The sequence below is a fragment of the Physella acuta genome, unplaced genomic scaffold (assembly GCF_028476545.2).
Source record: "Physella acuta isolate Inbredline_101_S28 unplaced genomic scaffold, ASM2847654v3 ptg000531l, whole genome shotgun sequence".
NCBI classification, from domain to species: Eukaryota; Metazoa; Mollusca; class Gastropoda; family Physidae; genus Physella; species Physella acuta.
The window spans coordinates 651,095-671,436 of NW_026732050.1; the positions used below are offsets into that span (position 1 = coordinate 651,095).

A 20,342-nucleotide genomic window follows, 5' to 3' on the forward strand; every position below is an offset into this window, starting at 1 on the left:
AAGTTTCATTTATTAAATTAAACACATGCTTGTTCGTATTGAAGAGTATTCAATTAAGTGTAGATAAATTCTGTTTTTGTTAAATGCATAATTATAAATAGAGATATTTGTATTTATTACTTTTAATTTCAATTTATCTAAACAAAACTTTTTTTAAGCGAGGTAACTTTGGCTAAACTACAAAGTGAAATATTTCTATGTTTATTTCCCTTTGACCGTAATTTGCTTAATAAACTATTTACTTTAAATTCAAAGCAGAGATAACTTATTTTAAAATTAACTTAGATTTCTTGGTGGTTTGCTTAACTACTCCTACAACTGCACCTACATCTACACCTATACCTACACGTACACCGATACCTGTATATATTTTCTATATAATTTCTATTTCGTTCGTTCGTGGGGGGGGGGGGGGGCCACTTAACTTTTTAGCGCAATTTCCATTCTGGAGAATTGCGTTTATTAACTCGTCATTTCTGGGAATGGATGGATGAATGAATGAATGTATGGATGAATGTGTGTCCGGGCTTTAAGTCGTATCTCCTCCTCAACGAAGCAATATCGATGACTAGTTCCAAAAGCAATTATGTTAAGCAAGTTACGAGAATGAGCATAGGCCATAAAAATTCCGGGTTTCTTTCATGTATTTCCCTGAAAAGCCAAAAAACCTCGAAAACATTCAGTTTTTTGCCCATATCTCGGCAACCAGACAACTTAGCAACTTGAAACATGTACCAATCGATTCCTGGCATAATTTAGAACAATATTGCCGAAGAAAGTTTTCAAAAATATCCTCTCGTTCGGTCACAAATTTTAAAATTACATAAACACCTACAAACCGATCGTTCTTCTAGCTTGAACGCACCCCAGCAGTATACGTCAGAGCTATTTTTAGATAACATAAGGAAATTGCGCATAAATGTCACTAGACTTTTTTAATTAACTTGTTTCATTTATAAGATGCCGGGAAGAAACTCTGGATAAGAAACAGAAATATTTCAGTTGGTGCGCTACTCTTTTTAGCGCAATTTCCATACTGACAATTGCGATTATTAGCGCAATTTCCATACGGACAATTGCGATTATTAATTCGTTCTGGATGGATGTGTGTCCGATGTGTGTCCGCAGCTTTAAGTCGTATCTCCTCCTCAACGAAGCAATATCGAGGACTAGTTCCAAAAGCAAATATGTTTAGCAAGTTCCGAGAATGATTGTGGGCCCAAAAAATTCCCGGAATTCCTTCCTGGATTTCCCGGAAAAGCCAAAAAACCTCGAAAAATGCAGTTTTTTGCCCATATCTCGGCAACCAGACCACTTAGCGACTTGAAACATTTACCAATCGATTCCTGCCATAATTTAGAACAATATTGCCGAAGAAAGTTTTCAAAAATATCCTTTCGTTCGGTCACAAAAAATTAATTAAGGAAATTGCGCTTAAATTGTCAATAGACTTTTTATGAACTTGTTTTTTCTACGAGATTCTATCCTTTTTTTTTAAAGTTTTAGTAATTAAAAACTGATTAAAAATCAAGTCAATTTCCCGAGTTGTTATCCCCCGATGTTTTATATATAAGTAGGCCTACTATTTTATAAGTATATTCGAGAAAGTTTACGGGAGATCACTCTCGCTTTAATTTCTTCTAATAATTTAATTTTCCAAGTTGTAAAAATACGAATGATTTGTATAGTGTAGGTTGACTTGACCTAAACATCAAAGATGGTTGACATTTGTTTTCCTTTTTCTACTAGTACTACATCTAGATATTAGTAGGACTAAAGCAGATGTGTTTTTTCTAATGTCAGATTATGTTTATTTGATCAATACTTTAAAATAAAAAGGCTAATAAACTAATATTATGTCTTGCCAACTATCTGCATTGTCTAAATTTCATGACATAGCTTCTGTACGGCGTTATTTTTTTCCTACGTTGTCGAAAGAAGGGACACCAATCAAAGACAAAGATGAAACAAATGGTAAGCAACTGAGGGACTCAAAAATGCCTACTTAGATAATACATTGTGGCTACACCGTAAAAGGTTTTTCCACCAAGCGCTATTTGGCCGGCAAAAGATGCAAAACACAATGAATCATTTTTTTTCAATGACCTGACCTAATAAATAAAATAATCTCTAATAATAGGCCTAACTAATTAGTAATTAGGCCTAATAGGCGTAATTATTTAATAAATAGTAGGCCTAGCTAGTAGTAGCTAGTGTAGCTAGAGTCTAGACCATCCTCATTACCGAAACCGGAAATCAGAATCTGACCCTGAAATGTTTTGCTTCGGGTTTTTTAAAATTATTTTACGTTTATTTTAGGGGTCCTATAAATCATAAGTGGCTATATCTATATACGACAAATAAAAAAAAATGCTAATCTCACAAAATCTCATCATAATTTTAAAGCGAGTCGCTAAGGAAATGGATACTATGCCTTAAAATGTGAAATTTGTAGTTATAATTATTACACTCATTTCTTGTGGAGCACTCTCAGGAAAAATTGAACTGCCGCTAAAAACGGCCAACCATCTGGCAAAAATGCCAAACCGTTCCAAAATTAATAGCCTATATATAGGCCTAGGCCCTATATATATATGAGATAATTTAATTAACAAGATTAATTACATGAATGTTGTTTACTTTTACCAAAATCCAATGTGTTTGTTTTTAAATGGCTACAATGCTATGACTGATACTGTGGGTTAGTTTTGAAGCTGTGGTTGTCATTTAAAATTCAGAATTTAATTTTTTGCCATTATTCATAGTTTGGCAATGTAAAGAAAGTCACAGTAAAGTATACTTTTGAATATCTGTAGGCCTAAAACCAAAAAAATAACCCCAAGTTGAAAATAAAAGAAACTTTATTAGGCTTAATTCAGTTAGGATAAATACATCATGCATTAATTGTGTCATCACATGAAAGTTTATCATGTTTTCAAATAATTGATTGTCGGTTGTTGTTTTTTTCTAATTTTTTAAGAGAAATTTTTTTTTGAGGTATTACCAATATCTGACAATATACTCTTCTGAAAATAGGCGTGTTATTATCAGGGTATTAAGTTTAGCATTGACAATAGCAAGTCATATATGTATTTAGTTAACAACCAGTAATCTAACATCCCTTTTTTAAGAAGATTCCATTTTTGTAACATAATCAAAAACTGGAATAGCTTAACCCAATTATTCTTAATAATTGCTACAGACAATTGGGACCAGGATTGGGGATTTGAAGAACAAGACGCCACAGAGGATACTGAGAGCCAAGAAGTCAGTGCTGGACATCATCAGAAATGGCTTCAGTCTTGTCTAATTTCCCTCTCACCTACAAATGATGTCCTCGCCATTGCTCATGAGAATAAAATCTGTGTACTCACTCGTATGTGCCTTCTTATATTTTTGTTTTCTAAAACAACATTAGATTTTCTGTTCTTTTTTATTGTTTTCATGAAACTTAACCTGATTCTCTCACTGTGACATTAAATGATAAATAAATGATAAATAATATTAAATGTTTTATGGATGCTAAAATATATTATCAGAAAAGTGGGATCCTAAAAAGAAGGGAGAAGAAATAGATTCCTACTTGACTTCAGCCTGGGAAGCTACACTAGGAGCTGATGACAAGTAACATTATTTTTTTAATAAATGACTTATCTTTTTCTCTGGAACTTTTCTTTATAGTTTCTGCAGTGTGTTCTAACTAGCTCTTTTCTCTCACCACTTTGCCTTTGTTATGTCTTGAATACATTTGTAGGGAAACACAACTTTTGTTTGATTTTTGTTTTTTACTGCCCTTCAAGAGGGTGTTTTAGAACGTTGATTTGAGGCTGAGCCATCAGTGTTTCTTCCAGACTTTTCTCAGGGGAGGGGGGGGGGACATTGTTAAAAGTATATATTTTCTATAGAATTTCCATTTCGTTTGGAGGGGGGGGGGGGGTGGTAATGCCTGGAAGAAACTCTGTGAGCCATTTATCTCAAACCTATAATCCCAGTAGTCTTCACTTATTATTACTTTGTATACTGGCAAGTTGTATAACTCAGTAACTCTTTTTCATCCAGTATGTTTGTTATTTTAAATGAGAATGCTGTTTATGGCTTTACTTACCAAATTACCTGAAGCAAACTACTTCTGACTTCTTAGTGTCACTAAGTCAAAATTGCTATGGCAATTAGAAATACATAATTTAAAAATATTAATTAATTACATTTTATGCAATTCAATAGAGCAACAAAAAAACAACAATATATTAATCTTTTTTAGGGAAACCATCACAGCTGTTCTCTGCTTGCCATTGGCTTCTCAAAAACGGTATTTTTGCAGCATATTTTTCATTGGTTTTGTGTTTGCCATGAGCATAAATTGTGAGGAAAGCATATTAAATTGAAATAGTTGCATTTTTTATAGCAATGAAATTTTTGTATAAATTTTCTTTCAAATTACTGCCATTTTTTGTAAGTAGAAATATTAAATACTACTCTAAAATTCTGCCCAACCACTAATCTGTAAAGTTAAAAAGATTCGAGCCAATTTTAAAATAAAAATCCTTGTTTTGGCACTATTTAGTTGCTATTATTATTCACTTGTTCTTGAGATTTCAATGTTTGTTTATTAAAACCAAATTTCCAGTAGTACACAAGGAGGGCCAGATTGGACATGCATCATAGTTGGTTTCTCTTCAGGCTTCATTAGGATGTACTCACAGGTAATTCAACTTGTTTTTATTGTTCTCTATTGTACATTTTCAAAAATCTCATGCTAATATAAATGTCATCTTGTGTACTGTTTTAGACTGGTGTGCTTCTGCTGTCTCAACTTCTTCACATGGAAAAGGTAGAAAGACTAAAGTGTCGCACTTATTCATCTCCTAGATTCCTTGGTATGGCTGAAATGGTAAGCTTAAAAAATATTTACTTGTTGTATTTTACTGCTTTCAGACATAGTATATTATTACTTGCAGCAGTAGAATAAAGTAAAAAATTATGTATTATTACTTGTAGTTGTTATGGTACAACCATATATACAAATTCATGTAGCTATTTTAAAACATTTTTAATTTAGCATACATGGTTAGGTGTATTGGCCACAGAAGTTATTCATTTAGTAGAGCCTGCTAAATGTAGTAAAGTAGTAGCTGAGGCAGTATTTAGCACAAGAGTTTATTTATTGATGCAACAATAATTTAAATAGATGTTGATCATGATGGCTGTTTTGTTTTCTTTCAGCACGATGAATTTCTGATCATGTACACCAGAGCCATTGTTTCCATTGATGGCTTCAGCTTGATTCAGTCTCTGAGGGCTTGTTGTAACCAAGTAGCAAGAGGTGCACAATTTTCTCCTTTACATTATTAAAAGTACTTTTTTATTTTCTGTTATTTTACTTTATTCGGGTATTGCAGAAACCCAAATAAACGAAAAGGTAATAAATAATATTTCTGTAACAAATTGTTAAAAAGCTCTACCTCTTCTTGTCCACTAGCTACTGCAAGTGGGACAGAAAACCTGTTACAGCCTCCACCTCTTGCTTATAAAAAGTGGTCTCTCAGCGAGCAAGAAAAGATTTGTGACTATGTTGCCTGTGGTAAGATTTACTGGTATTCATCCTTCTGATATGTCAATGTTATATATATATATAGATCTGTCTATGATCTAGTTTGGATAACAAGTGAAAGTCATTTGAGTGTTTTAACAAGATAAGCTTTTTATACCTTATTGAATGACACAGTTCATAATTTTAAATTTAAATTGTCTTTTTTAAAATATATTAATATTTATTAGTATTAATACAGTTACTATTATCATAATCTTCTTTGTTGAGACGATGTTGCATAACTACATTTACCTAAAATAAACCAAAATTAATTTTCTACCACTTTCAAGGTGTCGCCTGCGCTAACACATTTGACCAACTGAAGGCTGCGTCCATGCTGGGAGGTGTCAAGGCAGCTGTAAAAACTTCACCCCCTGCCATGTCTGTCTTCATGACTACTGGCATTGGCCCTTATGTTGGATTTTTCTATGCTATTGAGGTGAGTTCAAACTTAGTGAAGTCAGTGGAAAACCAACATTCAACCTGTTGTTTTTTTTTTTTTAAGAAAATTTTTAACTATTTTAAATTTTAATGCTGATAAAAATATTAGTACAAACCTAATATGAATAGACATATTTTTTATTTTGTGCAGGGCTTTACCCAGCCTATATTGTCAGAAGTGGCCATTGCAATGGCAAACAAGATCAAGTCTGCCTTATTATCTGCTGCAAGGTATTAACTATTTTGAAAAAATATATTTAATAATAATATTAACTTTGTAAATATGTGATATTGATGCCTAACATTAGTTTTATGTAAATAATATAGCAGGACATTATGTTCAAGTTTTTTTTAACAGTTGTCTATGTTTTAGCTAATTTGTTATCTTGTGAAAACTTGTTTCTTTAATGTGTAATCACACTTTACATTGACATTTTGTAGTGGCTGGCTTGGGTTTGGTGGTAAGCCTAAAGAAGAGAAAGAAAAGCCTCCAAAGATTGAACCTGCTACACCATTACCCTTAAGGTGAAAATAGAAAATGATTTTTTATATAAAACTTATCAGCATACTGTCATAGTAGTTTTAAACAGAACTGTTCCAGGGCTGTGGATGTAGCTCATTCACAGTTGTGATGTAGCTTAATTTAACTCAGATTTACAAGTCTTGTTTACTGTATTCTTGTAACTCAGACTTACCAGGCTTGTTTACTTGATTCTTGTAACTCAGACTTACCAGGCTTGTTTATTCCTTGTTTGTTACACCATCTCCTGAGACTAACATGATTTTTTCTTCTCTCTGCATGCAGGTTTGGTTTGCCAGACCAGCGTAGAGCAGGGGAGAAAATTATGCTCTCCCCTTGCAATAACTATGCAGCAACCACAGACAGCTTTGGGCGTGTGATACTTATAGATGTACAGAGAGGAATGGCTGTGCGTATGTGGAAAGGTGGGATTTTCTCACATATAGAATCCTTTAATGCTGCCTTTGTAAAAACCACTCCTTATAGATATCAGATTGTGTTGAGAGCACAATGATTCAAATATTTAAGCTGTTTTCTCTTATAATTAAACATTGCTGTTTAGTCTGGAATTTCATATTGAAGGTTTTATGGTATGTTAAATAAACAAACTGTTTTAGTCAATATTAATTTTGATGTGTGTATTTACGAGAATGTCATTTAAACAGTTTAACCATAGATTGGAGTTATTTTTTAACATTGTGAAATTATATCTTGTCAGGGAGTAATTATTTAACATTGTGAAATTATAACTTGTCAGGGAGTAATTATTTAACATTGTGAAATTATAACTTGTCAGCAAGTTTTTTTTTAACATTGTGAAATTATAACTTTTCAGGGAGCTATTTTTTAACATTGTGAAATTATATCTTGTCAGGGAGTAATTGTTTAACATTGTGAAATTATATCTTGTCAGGGAGTAATTTTTTAACATTGTGAAATTATAACTTATCAAGGAGTTTTTTTTTAACATTGGGAAATTATAACTTATCATGGAGTAATTATTTAACATTGTGAAATTATAACTTGTCAGGGAGTTATTTTTTAACATTGTGAAATTATAACTTGTCAGTGAGTATTTATTTAACATTGTGAAATTATATTTTGTCAGGAAGTAATTATTTAACATTGTGAAATTATATCTTGTCAGGAAGTAATTATTTAACATTGTGAAATTATATCTTGTCAGGAAGTAATTATTTAACATTGTGAAATTATATCTTGTCAGGGAGTAATTATTTAACATTGTGAAATTATATCTTGTCAGGAAGTAATTATTTAACATTGTGAAATTATATCTTGTCAGGGAGTAATTATTTAACATTGTGAAATTATATTTTGTCAGGGTACAGAGATGCTCACCTAGGCTGGGTGGAAATTAAAGAAGAAAATGTGGAGGCTGGGAAGAACAATGACCACTACAGACTGGCACAGTTCCTGATTATTTATGCTCCTCGCAGGGGCATACTTGAGGTAAGTGGGGAAAAGAGGAGTTAAGAAAAAATATCTGCACTATTTAAAAATGGAGTTTGTCTTTATACTAAAGAGCTATGTAAAACATAACAATATTTGTCATAGTACTACTGAAATATGTCAAAAATTTGAATACAATTCAAATACTTTTTCTTATTACTAACGAATTATGTAAAATATCTGAATCTAATGCACTTATTTCCATCTCTAGGTATGGCTGGCTGCCCATGGACCACGAGTGGCAGCATTCAATGTCAGCAAATATTGTCAGCTGGTGTGTCCATGTTATGGCATGATGGGGTTGAATAATGTGACCAGTAGGGGCATCAAGTCCAGAGTCTTTCAGTGTGCACTCATTGACCCTGATGGAATGATCAAAACAGTGGACATCCCTTTTCATTTAGCTCTAAGGTAGGTGGTCTGTATCTTACTTACTTGTACATTTAGCTATGAGTTACGTGGACTGTATCTTACTTACTTGTACATTTAGCTCTAAGGTTTTTGGACACCACACTCTGTCTTTATTTGAGCCCATGTAAGCCCGGCAGCCTTTAGGTGGACTGTATTGTGTATGGTTTATTGCTACAAACTGGATCTTTAAGTTTAGTGTTAATTTCTGTACATTTAACATCGTTGTTCACACCACACATGTCAACAGCAAAATTCAATTGAGGAATTAAGATAAACCTAACTTTCCTTTCCCCAATTAATTGGATTTTGTTTTTGTAAACCAATTTTTCTTAAGTTTTATAAATGTTGTATTTAATAGTTGATCTATTTACTCTAACATTGGTTTCTACCCATTGCTTTAATATTACAGAAGTTTTTTCAATCTTTGAATTGTTAATCTAGATGACAAGATTTGTAGTATTACATGAACTTGTAGCACAACATTTGAAGATTTTTTAAAGCTCAAATCCATTTAACTAATTAAAGATGATTTTACCTATGTTTTTATGGGGTTTTTTTAAGTTGTGAAATGTGATTTCATATATACTAACTGATTTGTATTTAAAATACTGACTATTATTTAGTTTAATTATCTTGTTATTCTGTATCAACAGTGACAAGTTTAAATTACCTTGTTATTCCATATTAAAAGCGACAAGTTTAATTATCTTGTTATTCTGTATCAACAGTGACAAGAGTAGCAAAAGAGCCAGAGATCTTCACCTGTTAAAAAAATTGAAAGCTCTCCTTAAAGAATCTTCTGAAGACAGAGGTCTGTACATTTAAATATTTTCTCCACACATTTAGCTGTTTCATTAATTTTTGTATTCAATGAACTTTATAATTTCACTAGAAAGAAAAAGCATTACTTGAGTAGTTGAAGCATTACAGTTGTGTTTTTCCCATTTCAGAGGGTCTTGAAGAAACAATACTGGAAATACTTCATGACATGAAAATAGCCAGCATTGCTCACCAGGTGAGGTTAATCTGTTTTAGACATGACTACAGAGATAACTCTGTGAATTAAAAGAATCAAGTCTAAAGAATCAGCCAGGGCTAAGACCAGGGTTAGGTTAGTGATAATAGCAAACTGAGTTTATTACTCCCTACCCACTTTGTTCATGCTAGGTCTGTAGTGTTGTGAAGCTGCATCTAATCTTTCAAAGTTCATCCTGTTCTCGTCTTGACCTTAACAACCAGGGGTTATCACCATGGAAACAGTAGCTGTTTTTTTTCCACAAATAGCTGGAGTTAGCTCAACTTGACTAAAGTTAGATCCACATCCTATAAATCAACTGCCACACACTCACCCACACGACTACCCTCACTTGTGTTCACAAGGTTATATTCTAATAGTTGGTAATTAATTTAAATTAGAATATTTTTTGCTTTAATCAGGTTCATTTTTTTAAATTCCCCAGGCAATAGAAAGAGTTTTAAGCACAAAGTATTTACCCATCAAGTTAATGCAGAATGTAGTGAAAGCCTGCATCAAGAAATTAGACTGCAAAGGTCAGATAAAAATGTTTTTTTTTTTAATTAGAATTTTTTTTTTTATATTAGCCTGATTTATTGGTGGTGTTTAATAAAAGAAGCTTTGCTTGTAACAGTTAACCTGATATTATCCCAGTATGACGTCTGTCTGACATGACAAACAATTCTCTTTTTTTATCCACTTTCCTTTAACTGTTTTAGGTATTCCACTTCAATTACTCTATGACTTTTGGCATAAAATTTTCCCAAATATTACACTAGTAATGGCAGCAACTACAGCTGTTTATTTTTTTTATTATTTCCCAGCTGAAGACAGCCTAGACCTGGATAGCAGGATGATGTTGAGGTTCTGCAAGACGCAGCGTTCCCTGTTGTCCCTCTACTCAGTTGTGACAACATTAAATGGTGCCTCTCCTGAACCCTTCAAGCTGTCTGACACTGAGGTATAGTCTTTCAGAAGTCTTACAGTATTCCTTTCATTAAACTACATACACATATATTACAGTATTCCTCTAACAAAAGTATACACACAGTCATGTATTACAGTATTCTTTTCACAAAACTACCTACACATGTATTACTGTATTCCTGTAACAAAACTACATACAGTCATGTATTACAGTATTCCTGTAATAAAACTACATACAGTCATGTATTACAATATTCCTCTATCAAAACTACATACAGTCATGTATTACAGTATTCCTCTAACAAAACTACATACAGTCATGTATTACAATATTCCTGTAACAAAACTACATACAGTCATGTAGTACAGTATTCCTCTAACAAAACTACATACAGTCATGTATTACAGTATTCCTCTAACAAAACTACATACGGTCAAGTATTACAAACCTAGATTCGCAATATTTTAAAACAAATTTTCTAGTTTTTACAGTTGAGAGAATAGCATGAATTGTCATACAAGTTTTCAAAGATAGCTCATGCTAAATAAAGTTTAAAAAACCTCCCCAGGTTTTAACAGATGTCCTGCACTTGTCTCCTCATGATGCCTCAGCTGTCATAAACTCCCTGACACGGATGGACATGCTGACTGAGGTGTTCAGCCCCCCTAAACCACCTGCCAAGGTTACATTCAGTGATGAGGCCAACTCTTTAGCAGCCACATCCTTCCTGCATGCGTTTTCATACAGAACCATCTTAAGTGCTGACGAGGACAGCGCCACAACATCCTCCTGTGGGAAACAGACTCAGATCACCATCAGCAAGGAGGTCACAGAAGAGCGCAGACATGCTTTGGGTAAGTCAGTTCAAACAGGTTCATTTCAATAGCACTACAACAATTTTTATCTTAACATTATTACCTTACATGTAGTTTGATTTCATAACATACTTTTTTAGTTAATGTCCATTTTTCTTTTCTAATAAGAATGGTACCAGAACTCAATCACTATTTATTTGTTTTTAACCTATATAACCGATTCTTAACTTAAATCCTAATCATTAAAACACGGTAATGGAACTCAGTATATTGAGTTCTTTATTCAAAATCATGAGTTTATTTTATCACACAGCTCTTATATAGACATGAAACGAATATTAATTAAATGGTTTATAATTGCAAACTTTAAACCAACATTTCAATATAAATTTACATCTTATTTTGTATGTTGTTAAAAAGTTAAGAAATTAATATATAATTAATCTAAGAAAGGTTTCCCTAAACATCAAAGTGTTGTGCTTTATATGGTTGTATCATCTCTGCAGCTGAGTTTTTGTTTGCTGGTTGTCTGAATGGAAAATGTCAAGCACCAGAGCTGATGTCTGTCATACAGCAGAGTAACCTGCCCCCAGACCAGCTGATGGTAGGTCTCTAGGCCACAGAAATGTTTATACCTTTGTACCACTGCTGCTATTTCATCTTCACCCACACCAACAATTAACACAATGAAAGAAAGATCAAATGCTTATCACATCATTTGGTAAAATAGCTTAAGTAGCAAGTTTTATTATGTTCCTAGTCTCCTAGTTCAGTGCAAATTTCATCAAATTCATTACTTTAATAAGGGTAAAAATGTTTACCACCCCCAACTGTTGGATTTTTAAAAATATTTTTAAGAATAATTTCTTCTATTGAAAAGATTTTTCTTTATGTTTAGAATCTGTTGCTGGTTTACTGGTTGTCTTCCAACACAAGATCTGTTCGTATGATGGTTGGCTTGTACGAACTGGTTAAAAGCATCACTGCCCTTGCTGGTAAGTCGTCACTTTACTGCACATTACATTTTATCAACAATAGCTCCGTAAAATTAATATATTCAATTATTTGAAGTTCTGCATAAGACGTAGATTTAATTAAAAAATTAAATATATAACATTATTTAATTATTAAAAGTATTGTTGTTAAATCATCCTCTATAAGACATTGTAGGTTTCATTAGATAAATAAATCATCCATCCACAGATGTCAGCGAGGTAGTTGTAGATTCCAACGCACCTTCTCCCTGGTGGCTACGTGTGCGCAACATGTGCAGCCAGTCAGAAAACTGTTGTCCAGCTTACCTGGCTGTACTCACCTGTAAGGCTGTGGCTGCTGAGTTACTTGGTGTCCAGACCAAAGCTAAGGTCACTAGTTTGTTTTTCTTTACATTCAGTGGTATTTCTTTGAATTCAGGTTATAGATTAGTTTTAAAAGGCAGATTTGGTGTCCACTTCAGTCCTAATATCTAGTCAAGTACAGTAAGGGAAACCAGAAAGTTGTCATATATCTTTAACAATATATAAATAGTCCTTGCAATAAATCATATGGACGCCTAAGTAAGTTTCAGCCTGGGACCCTAGTGAAAGCTTGATCTGTGTCTTTGCCACTAGGGTAAGACAAAGAATTGAATTAGACAGCTGCTTTACTTTTTGTCTTATTATAAGTGCCATTAGTTTGTAATTTGCTAATCTTTTTATCATGGACACCACCTGCTTTACTTTAGGCTGTAGTTTAAACCTGTGTATTTAAAACTAGAAAATGTCTAACATTTAACTGATTCTAAATATTTTATCCCAGACAATGTGTGAAAATTGTTTCATTGTTTTACAATATATTTTTTATCCCCTAGGACCCTGACGCTGACACTGCCAGCATGAAGTCTGACGAGTGTGACTCCCCAGACGCAGGCCTGCAGGAGGAGACGAGCCTGGACAGCCAGGACTGGGAGTCTCTGACTGTCGACATGGAACACTGGGAGCTGCTGTCACGTCAGTTTGAGGACGTCATGGCCATCGTGACCCTGCTCAACATTCCAGCAGATGACCAAGTCCAGGAGACCAGACATGAACCCATCTCAGTCTCTGTCTACAAGCTTCTCAACAGTGGAAAAGGTAGTTTATTTTAAATGTAGCTTTGAGATCTTACTTGACAAGACCAAAAGTATACAAGTGTTATTTTACTTGACCCCACTAATTGTAAAATCATCATAATTTTTGTCCCTTTTGTGCCCAGAGACACATTGGGCCTCCAAAATTAGATTTAATTCACTGCATATATGGAAAGTACTGATATTGATTAAGTACTGACCCAACTAATCTTGAAAAATAGCTAAGGTTTTTTTTAAGTATATTGCCTTTTAATTTGTAAATATAGATATTAAAAGTTTTGACATTATTTAATACTGCAATGAGTATTTTTATTTATCACGTCAATAAAATAATCAGTGTGACTTGTTTTGACATTTGTGCATTTCTTTGTTCGTTTTTGTTAACTTATGCAGTTGAGTTACAAGCTACCTTCCTTGGTTTCAAGCTTATTTTTTTTTTAAATGTAGCACTAGTTGAAGCTGTAATTAATTGTGATAAGTTCCACTTAAGCTAATCAAAGCCAGTTATTCTATTGCTGTCTAACCATCAATGGTAGCAATAGGGACGTTTAATGTATCATTGTCCCTGGAACTTCAGATTTGTAAGCACAGAACAAAACTCTGTCCACATTTTTAATGTGTGGAATTATTTATACCATACATACCACCCAACTCTGATGGGTACCTAACTCATGTTAGGGAAAGTAAAGGCAGCTGGGCATAGTGCTGACCACACTATCTCTTCATATGCCAAGGTCACAGAAACAAGTGAACTCTATTTCACTTGCCCTATAGACCGTCAGGTTTGAAAAGGGAACTTTACTTTTACATACCTAAAAATATAAAACTCAGAGATTCTTGTTTTCACCAAGTCACCTGGAAAATCATGAAAATTAGCCAAGTCGTGGGGTTGCTATGTAAATTCAACTTTTGTATTTTACTTGAATTTAACCATTATAGTTTGTACTTGAATATAACCATTATAATTTGAAATATTTTTTCCTTTATATTTTAGATTCCATTAAACTGATATTTTACTTAATCTAGGCAGTGAAACTTATACAAGTCACACCTGCACCAAATGCATTATTACTTTATCATATTTGTACACCTTTCATTAAGACTCCTATATGATAAAACAAATGAGCAAGCTTTTGTTGATGTCATTGTTGTTTGCAGGTTCTGTGCCAGAGCTGATAGCCAGGTATGTGGTGCAGCAGAGACTGAATCCTGCTTCACTCTTCTACACATTCTCTGTGCAGGAGGAGCTGCAGGAGGGGGAGGAAGAGGAGGGTAAGAGTGAGAAACTAGCTGGGACAGGTAAAGATGGGAGGACAGACAGAGGTGCTGAACTCAATCAACCTGCAGATGAAAAAGTGAAAGAGTTGTGTCCCTCAGACAAAGTTAAATGTAAGCTGTGGTTATCTTCTCTTTAGTATTAATTTTTCTTTGTTAGTGTACTAGTGCTGCAGATAGTGTACAGTTTTAAAATGGTTGAGTTGAATACATGAGTCTGAAGTGTTCCCTCTTGATTGGTTGAGTTGAATACATGAGGCTGAAATGTTCCCACATGATTGGTTGAATATAATACATGAGTCTGAAGTGTACCCCCACATTTGTTTTTGTTAGATCAACTAGAAGAACTGAGACACAGGTTCCCCCACAGCCTACACAATGATATTCTATTGGCCAACTGTTGTTGGGAGTTTGCTGTCGTCTGGAACAAAGACCCTGAGGTCAGTCTGCCATAGGAACCAACGCTAACCCTTTGCACCCTTAGGTCCTGACCCTAAAATCCACTTGCTCCTGAGCGAACTGTAGACATGACAGACTCACAATAAAAAATAACAACTGAATATAACAACTTTATAAACTAACTTCATTGACTTTATAAACTTTAAATATGAATTGTAACCAATACTTCGACTTTGTATGCCAGTCCTTCCAGTAGAAAGACCCTTGTTTTAGACATAGGTAAGTAAGCACATAGGTAGAAATTAAAATTTTTAAATCAACCTTGTAAATTGAAAATGATAAACTCAACAAAAAATTTAGTTTACGATAGGAACTTACAAGTCTAACAGTACTAGCTCCATACTTTTTTAATTTAGCTTTTTATGCAGAGACTGTCTATCTGGTGTAAGGGGATTTAAGACTGACTGAATAAGTGGTATTGTGGGTTTCTAGGGTTAAGGCTAATTTAATCTGCACTGACTTACTATCTACTCAAATATTCATGTAGGACCAGTTGTATCTCAAAATGATTTACTTATGTAGGACCAACTGTAACCAAAAAAAATTCTTTTTTTTATGGCTAACTAATTTTTTCTTGTGATTAGAATTTTCCAAGTCTAGATTTCCTATTTCCTTCATCATCATCTTTTCTATTTCCTTATTACCTGATTTGTATTTCAGGTATCTCAAAATTTGGACCTGTCATTAGAATTTCTGAGATTGGTTCAAAATGCTGTATTGCGGCAGGGTATTTGCTTATATTCTATCTTTGTTTACTAGCTTAAGTTTTCCATCTTTCATTTATTTAATATCACACCATAGTGATTAGAATAAGTTAGTAGGCAACTCTGGTTTTACCTAGAGAGTCTTTTTTTTTTAAAGTTAAATTTGTATCCTTGAATGTCAGGTGTTTCCAGCTTGTTGTGGCACATGTTTATACTGAAGAGGGCTTCAGCTGCTGCAACTCTTATGGAGAAGGTAAACATTTTAAGCTGTCAGTTTAAACTTTTGTGAAGTTATAATTATTCTTTTTAGAGGCTGCAAAATACATTCATGAAAAATCATTATCAGGTACTAATCAATTCATAAATAATGTCGTTTTAATTAAAGAGGAATTATTGGTGACATGTACTTAAAAAAAAACACTTAGAATAAATTCTAATTCAACTGTTGTTGTAATATTTCAGGTTGGGAAGTCCCCTAAAGACAGACTGTGTAGAAAGGTAAGTCCTTTACTGTTTTACAGTCTTTGTGTTTACTTCCATCATATATATTATTACCCTTCTTTTTTTAAATTAGCATTTCTTTAAAACTCAATGTAAAATTGAAACAGCTGAGATGAAAAACCAAAAAAAACTGACTTAAAAAATTTGCCTCTGTAGGAAGTTGGAGTCAGTGACACAGGGCTTGTGGCCTTCATTTCTCTTTGTGCTGACTTCATGGAAATATTAATGGATGTAAGTCTTGTTTGTGTACTTACTGGTGGATGTAAGTATTGTTTGTGTACTTACTGGTGGATGTAAGTCTTGTTTGTGTTCTTACTGGTGGATGTAAGTCTTGTTTGTGTACTTACTGATGGATGTAAGTCTTGTTTGTGTGCTTACTGGTGGATGTAAGTCTTGTTTGTGTACTTACTAATGGATGTAAGTCTTGTTTGTGTACTTACTGGTTGATGTAAGTCTTGTTTGTGTACTTACTGGTGGATGTAAGTCTTGTTTGTGTGCTTACTGGTGGATGTAAGTCTTGTTTGTGTACTTACTGATGGATGTAAGTCTTGTTTGTGTACTTACTGGTGGATGTGAGTCTTGTTTGTGTACTTACTGGTGGATGTAAGTCTTGTTTGTGTACTTACTGGTGGATGTAAGTCTTGTTTGTGTACTTACTGGTGGATGTAAGTCTTGTTTTTTGCTTACCTACAGGGCTATCAACTTAAATGTCTCATCACTTAAATCACAATGGTTACTTCTAGATGTTTTCATGAAGTACCAGTTTTAGAGTTCTAAGACTAACTTCAAATTTTGTATTATAATATTATGTTGCAATATTTAAATTAGCTTTAGACTGATAGTTTAGTGCTGTAGTATTTAAAAGTAGCTTTAGACTGTATGTTAGTTTAATGTTGCTTTATTTAAAATAACTATATAGATAATGCAGCCCAGCTTTAAAAACCTCTCATTGTATCAACAACAAAATAATTACAGGCAAACTGTGAAGCCAGTGAGGTGCCTGTGTGCAACATTGAACATGCCTGGCAGAAAAGTCAGGGACCCACATCATTGATGGAGTTGGCCATTGACCAGAAGGCAACCAATTATGGTCTGCTACGGGTGCATTTTCATCTGTTAAAAATCATGTCAGCTGTTCTGTCTCTGAAGATGAAATCTGTCAAAGTTTTGTCTTTATTTGACAGTAAGGTAGGTCTTTGTAATTTTGGTATTTCATTTATTGTGGAGTTTTGCCATCTAGTATGTTAAAGAATTAATTGTTTAAATGGCATATTTTTAAAAAGTAAATCTTTTGTGATTTATTCTCCATTGCTCAATTTTTCCTACATTCTAATATTGAATAATTAATATTGAAACAAATGCAAATGGTTTCTTATTTCAGGGGAGAGCAGCAGTGTTTAAAGATCTACATTCCCACCCTCTGTTACCCAGTCAAAAAGTGGATCATGATTTATTTTTAGCAAGAAAAAATGTAAGTAACATTTTTGAGAGTTTGTCAGTCAACAAAATTCATCTCATTTAAAAAATAAATGTTAGTTTACTTAGTTGTTTGTTTTTTGAATCATCCGCTGGGGCTTTACCTTTGATCTCAGAAAATTCCTGAAATGTTTTTTTTTAGTTTGTGTGTAAAATAATCTCAAGTGCTGTGTCAACAATTGATCCCCCTGTGTCAAGCCCAACTATGACTGGTACAAGCCCACCTTTCTACAAGAAGCAGAGATCTCTTTATCCTTTAGCATTCAAATGGCCACAGGTTAGTTCCACCCATTTCATTGTCGCCAGAATTTTTTAAATTATTTCAATAAATTTTTGCTCCATTTGTATAAAAATATGATGATGTACTAAATGGATCTAGTCTTGACAGCAGCAATGTGTCTGATGTTATTAATAACTTGTGTCACCAAGAAATTTTTGTTTTTTAAAAAGCTGTGACATTTTATTTTATTTTTTTAAATGTGGCTGATTTGTTTTAAATGTATCTATTTTTTTAATACATAGAAAAACATGATGGAATATACATTCTTCCAATTCTAGTTCTTTGAATTTTAAAATTTAATACTATTATTTCTTTTTCATCTATTCTAATCGAAATAGTTTTGAGAAAAATATTAATTGTAATTAGTCCCTTGCAAGAAAAGACATTATGATGTTGAAATTGTTTCCTAGGTGGCACTGTCACTGGCCAGAGACTTTGGCCTTGATTTGGACTACATGAAGAGACACCATGTTTGTGAGCTCTACTCCTGTGGTCATGATAAATTTGCTGAAGAGGTGACAGACAAATTTTCTTTTTCTAACACAGCTCAAAATACATTTTTTTATGATTCTTATAAATCAGTGCTGAAATGGTGGGAGGGAATACATACAGTGACATTTTTTATAAACTGATGAGAGGATTTGTTGTTCTAGGTTATGTCATCAGTGAATGACCATGAGGAAATGGGCATTCAGCTACTTACCCTGGCCGGGCAGCGTGTGGCCTATGAAATTTATCAACACAATATTGACGCAAACTTCCAGCACTTAGCTGGCATGTCTGTCACTCTCACAAGATGGCTGTCCACATTGGTATGTATATAGCTGTCCACTTTGGTATGTTGTCTTGTCTAGCTGTCCACATTGGTATGTTGTCTAGCTGTCCACATTGGTATATTGTCTTGTCTAGCTGTCCACATTGGTATCTCGTCTTGTTGAACTGTCCACATTGGTATATTGTCTTGTCTAGCTGTCCACATTGGTATGTCGTCTTGTATAGGTGCCTACATTGGTATGTGGTCTTGGTGAGCTGTCCACATTGGTATATTGTCTTGTCTAGCTGTCCACAGTGGTATGATGTCTAGCTGTCCACATTGGTATGTTGTCTTGTATAGGTGCCTACATTGGTATGTGGTCTTGTAGAGCTGTCCACATTGGTATATTGTCTTGTCTAGCTGTCCACATTTGTATGTGGTCTTGTATAGTTTTACAGTGTTGTGCTGTCAATCTTGACTCTCCATCTAAATGTGTCCTGCTACATTCATTGTGCTGCATGTCCCCCATCTAGCCAATAGCTGCCAACATTGTGATTTCTCTGAATGTAAAAACTGTCTCCTAACTTTTGCCAGGACTACAAATCCCTGAAGAACACCCAAGTCCCACTGCCTTATACAGTGACACTACTAGAGCATGCAGCATCTAAGCTGCCAGAAACATCCAAGTACCACGAGCTGGCCCAGGAACTCTTGGAGAAAACAAAAGTTCTCTCATCTTTTACAGACTCATGACACAGGGCAGTTACATAACAAGATTTCCTTAATTAACGAACTTGTAAATAAATTTGCACACATTGTATTGCCATTCAATTGATATCTTCATTCAATAGAAATAATGAGTTAGTTATAATACATGTTTTCTAAAAAATCTCTATTCCATGTAGTTGGTGGAAGACTTTTAATCAACTTCACTTTACTTGAAGTGTATATTATCTTTTCTCTTACTTAACAGTAGTCCATATGTAGTTTGACTGGAGTCCAGGTTTACAATGGGTTGAATTACTTTGTAAATTTTCCCCTTAAACAATTAACACAAAAACTCATAATTAAACATTTTTCATTGTAATGTATGTGAGTGCAAGATTACATGTATGTATGTACCTTTAGGTACTGTGATCTGGCTTGCAAATGTTCTGAAAAATGTCCAGAAACAAGTTCTGTGACCGTTTTTTTTATACTAAATAACCAGATTTGCAAAAGCCCACACTGAACTGCATTAGCATTATTCATAGCAGGTGGTCATACAGTGAATATCAACATGTACAGTGTCTTCAGAAAAATATTACTTCTGTGATAATGCCTTCTTTGGCTTGCTTTATTTTATTTGCATCTGTGAAGTGATTTTTTTTTTAAAAGCACTCTGTGGTCAGATTTTTTTCCTGTTTCTTATGGTATATGGTGATGTTTGGTGTTGCTACTGTGTGTAACAGTCATACAACTGTTGGTATATGGTGATGTTTGGTGTTGCTATTGTGTGTAACAGTCATACAACTGTTTGTATATGGTGATGTTTGGTGTTGCTATTGTGTGTAACAGTCATACAACTGTTGGTATATGGTGATGTTTGGTGTTGCT

General features: G+C 33.9%; 1 protein-coding gene across 1 annotated transcript; it reads left to right on the forward strand.

The window, feature by feature from the left end:
- The first annotated feature begins 1,718 nt into the window (after positions 1-1,718).
- Positions 1,719-20,248, forward strand: LOC131945187 (rab3 GTPase-activating protein non-catalytic subunit). Its single transcript, XM_059306216.1, has 35 exons — positions 1,719-1,974; positions 3,203-3,376; positions 3,540-3,624; positions 4,262-4,309; positions 4,628-4,703; positions 4,790-4,891; positions 5,224-5,323; positions 5,480-5,581; positions 5,881-6,029; positions 6,183-6,262; positions 6,473-6,556; positions 6,837-6,976; positions 7,894-8,021; positions 8,233-8,432; positions 9,161-9,243; positions 9,383-9,447; positions 9,893-9,983; positions 10,272-10,408; positions 10,944-11,229; positions 11,697-11,794; positions 12,089-12,185; positions 12,394-12,554; positions 13,040-13,301; positions 14,456-14,686; positions 14,906-15,012; positions 15,692-15,758; positions 15,918-15,988; positions 16,198-16,233; positions 16,393-16,467; positions 17,212-17,424; positions 17,618-17,707; positions 17,855-17,989; positions 18,403-18,507; positions 18,646-18,804; positions 19,341-20,248. The coding sequence occupies exons 1-35, from the start codon at positions 1,857-1,859 to the stop codon at positions 19,497-19,499; spliced, it is 4,314 nt and encodes a 1,437-aa protein (XP_059162199.1). The 5' UTR covers positions 1,719-1,856; the 3' UTR covers positions 19,500-20,248.
- Positions 20,249-20,342: the final 94 nt, after the last annotated feature.

Coding starts and splice junctions, on each gene's coding strand:
- LOC131945187 (XM_059306216.1), top strand. CDS start 1,857: ATGTCTTGCCAACTATCTGCATTGTCTAAATTTCATGACATAGCTTCT. Junction 12,555..13,039: donor GTGTCCAGACCAAAGCTAAG/GTCACTAGTTTG, acceptor TTTATCCCCTAG/GACCCTGACGCTGACACTGC. Junction 15,013..15,691: donor TCTGGAACAAAGACCCTGAG/GTCAGTCTGCCA, acceptor TTTGTATTTCAG/GTATCTCAAAATTTGGACCT.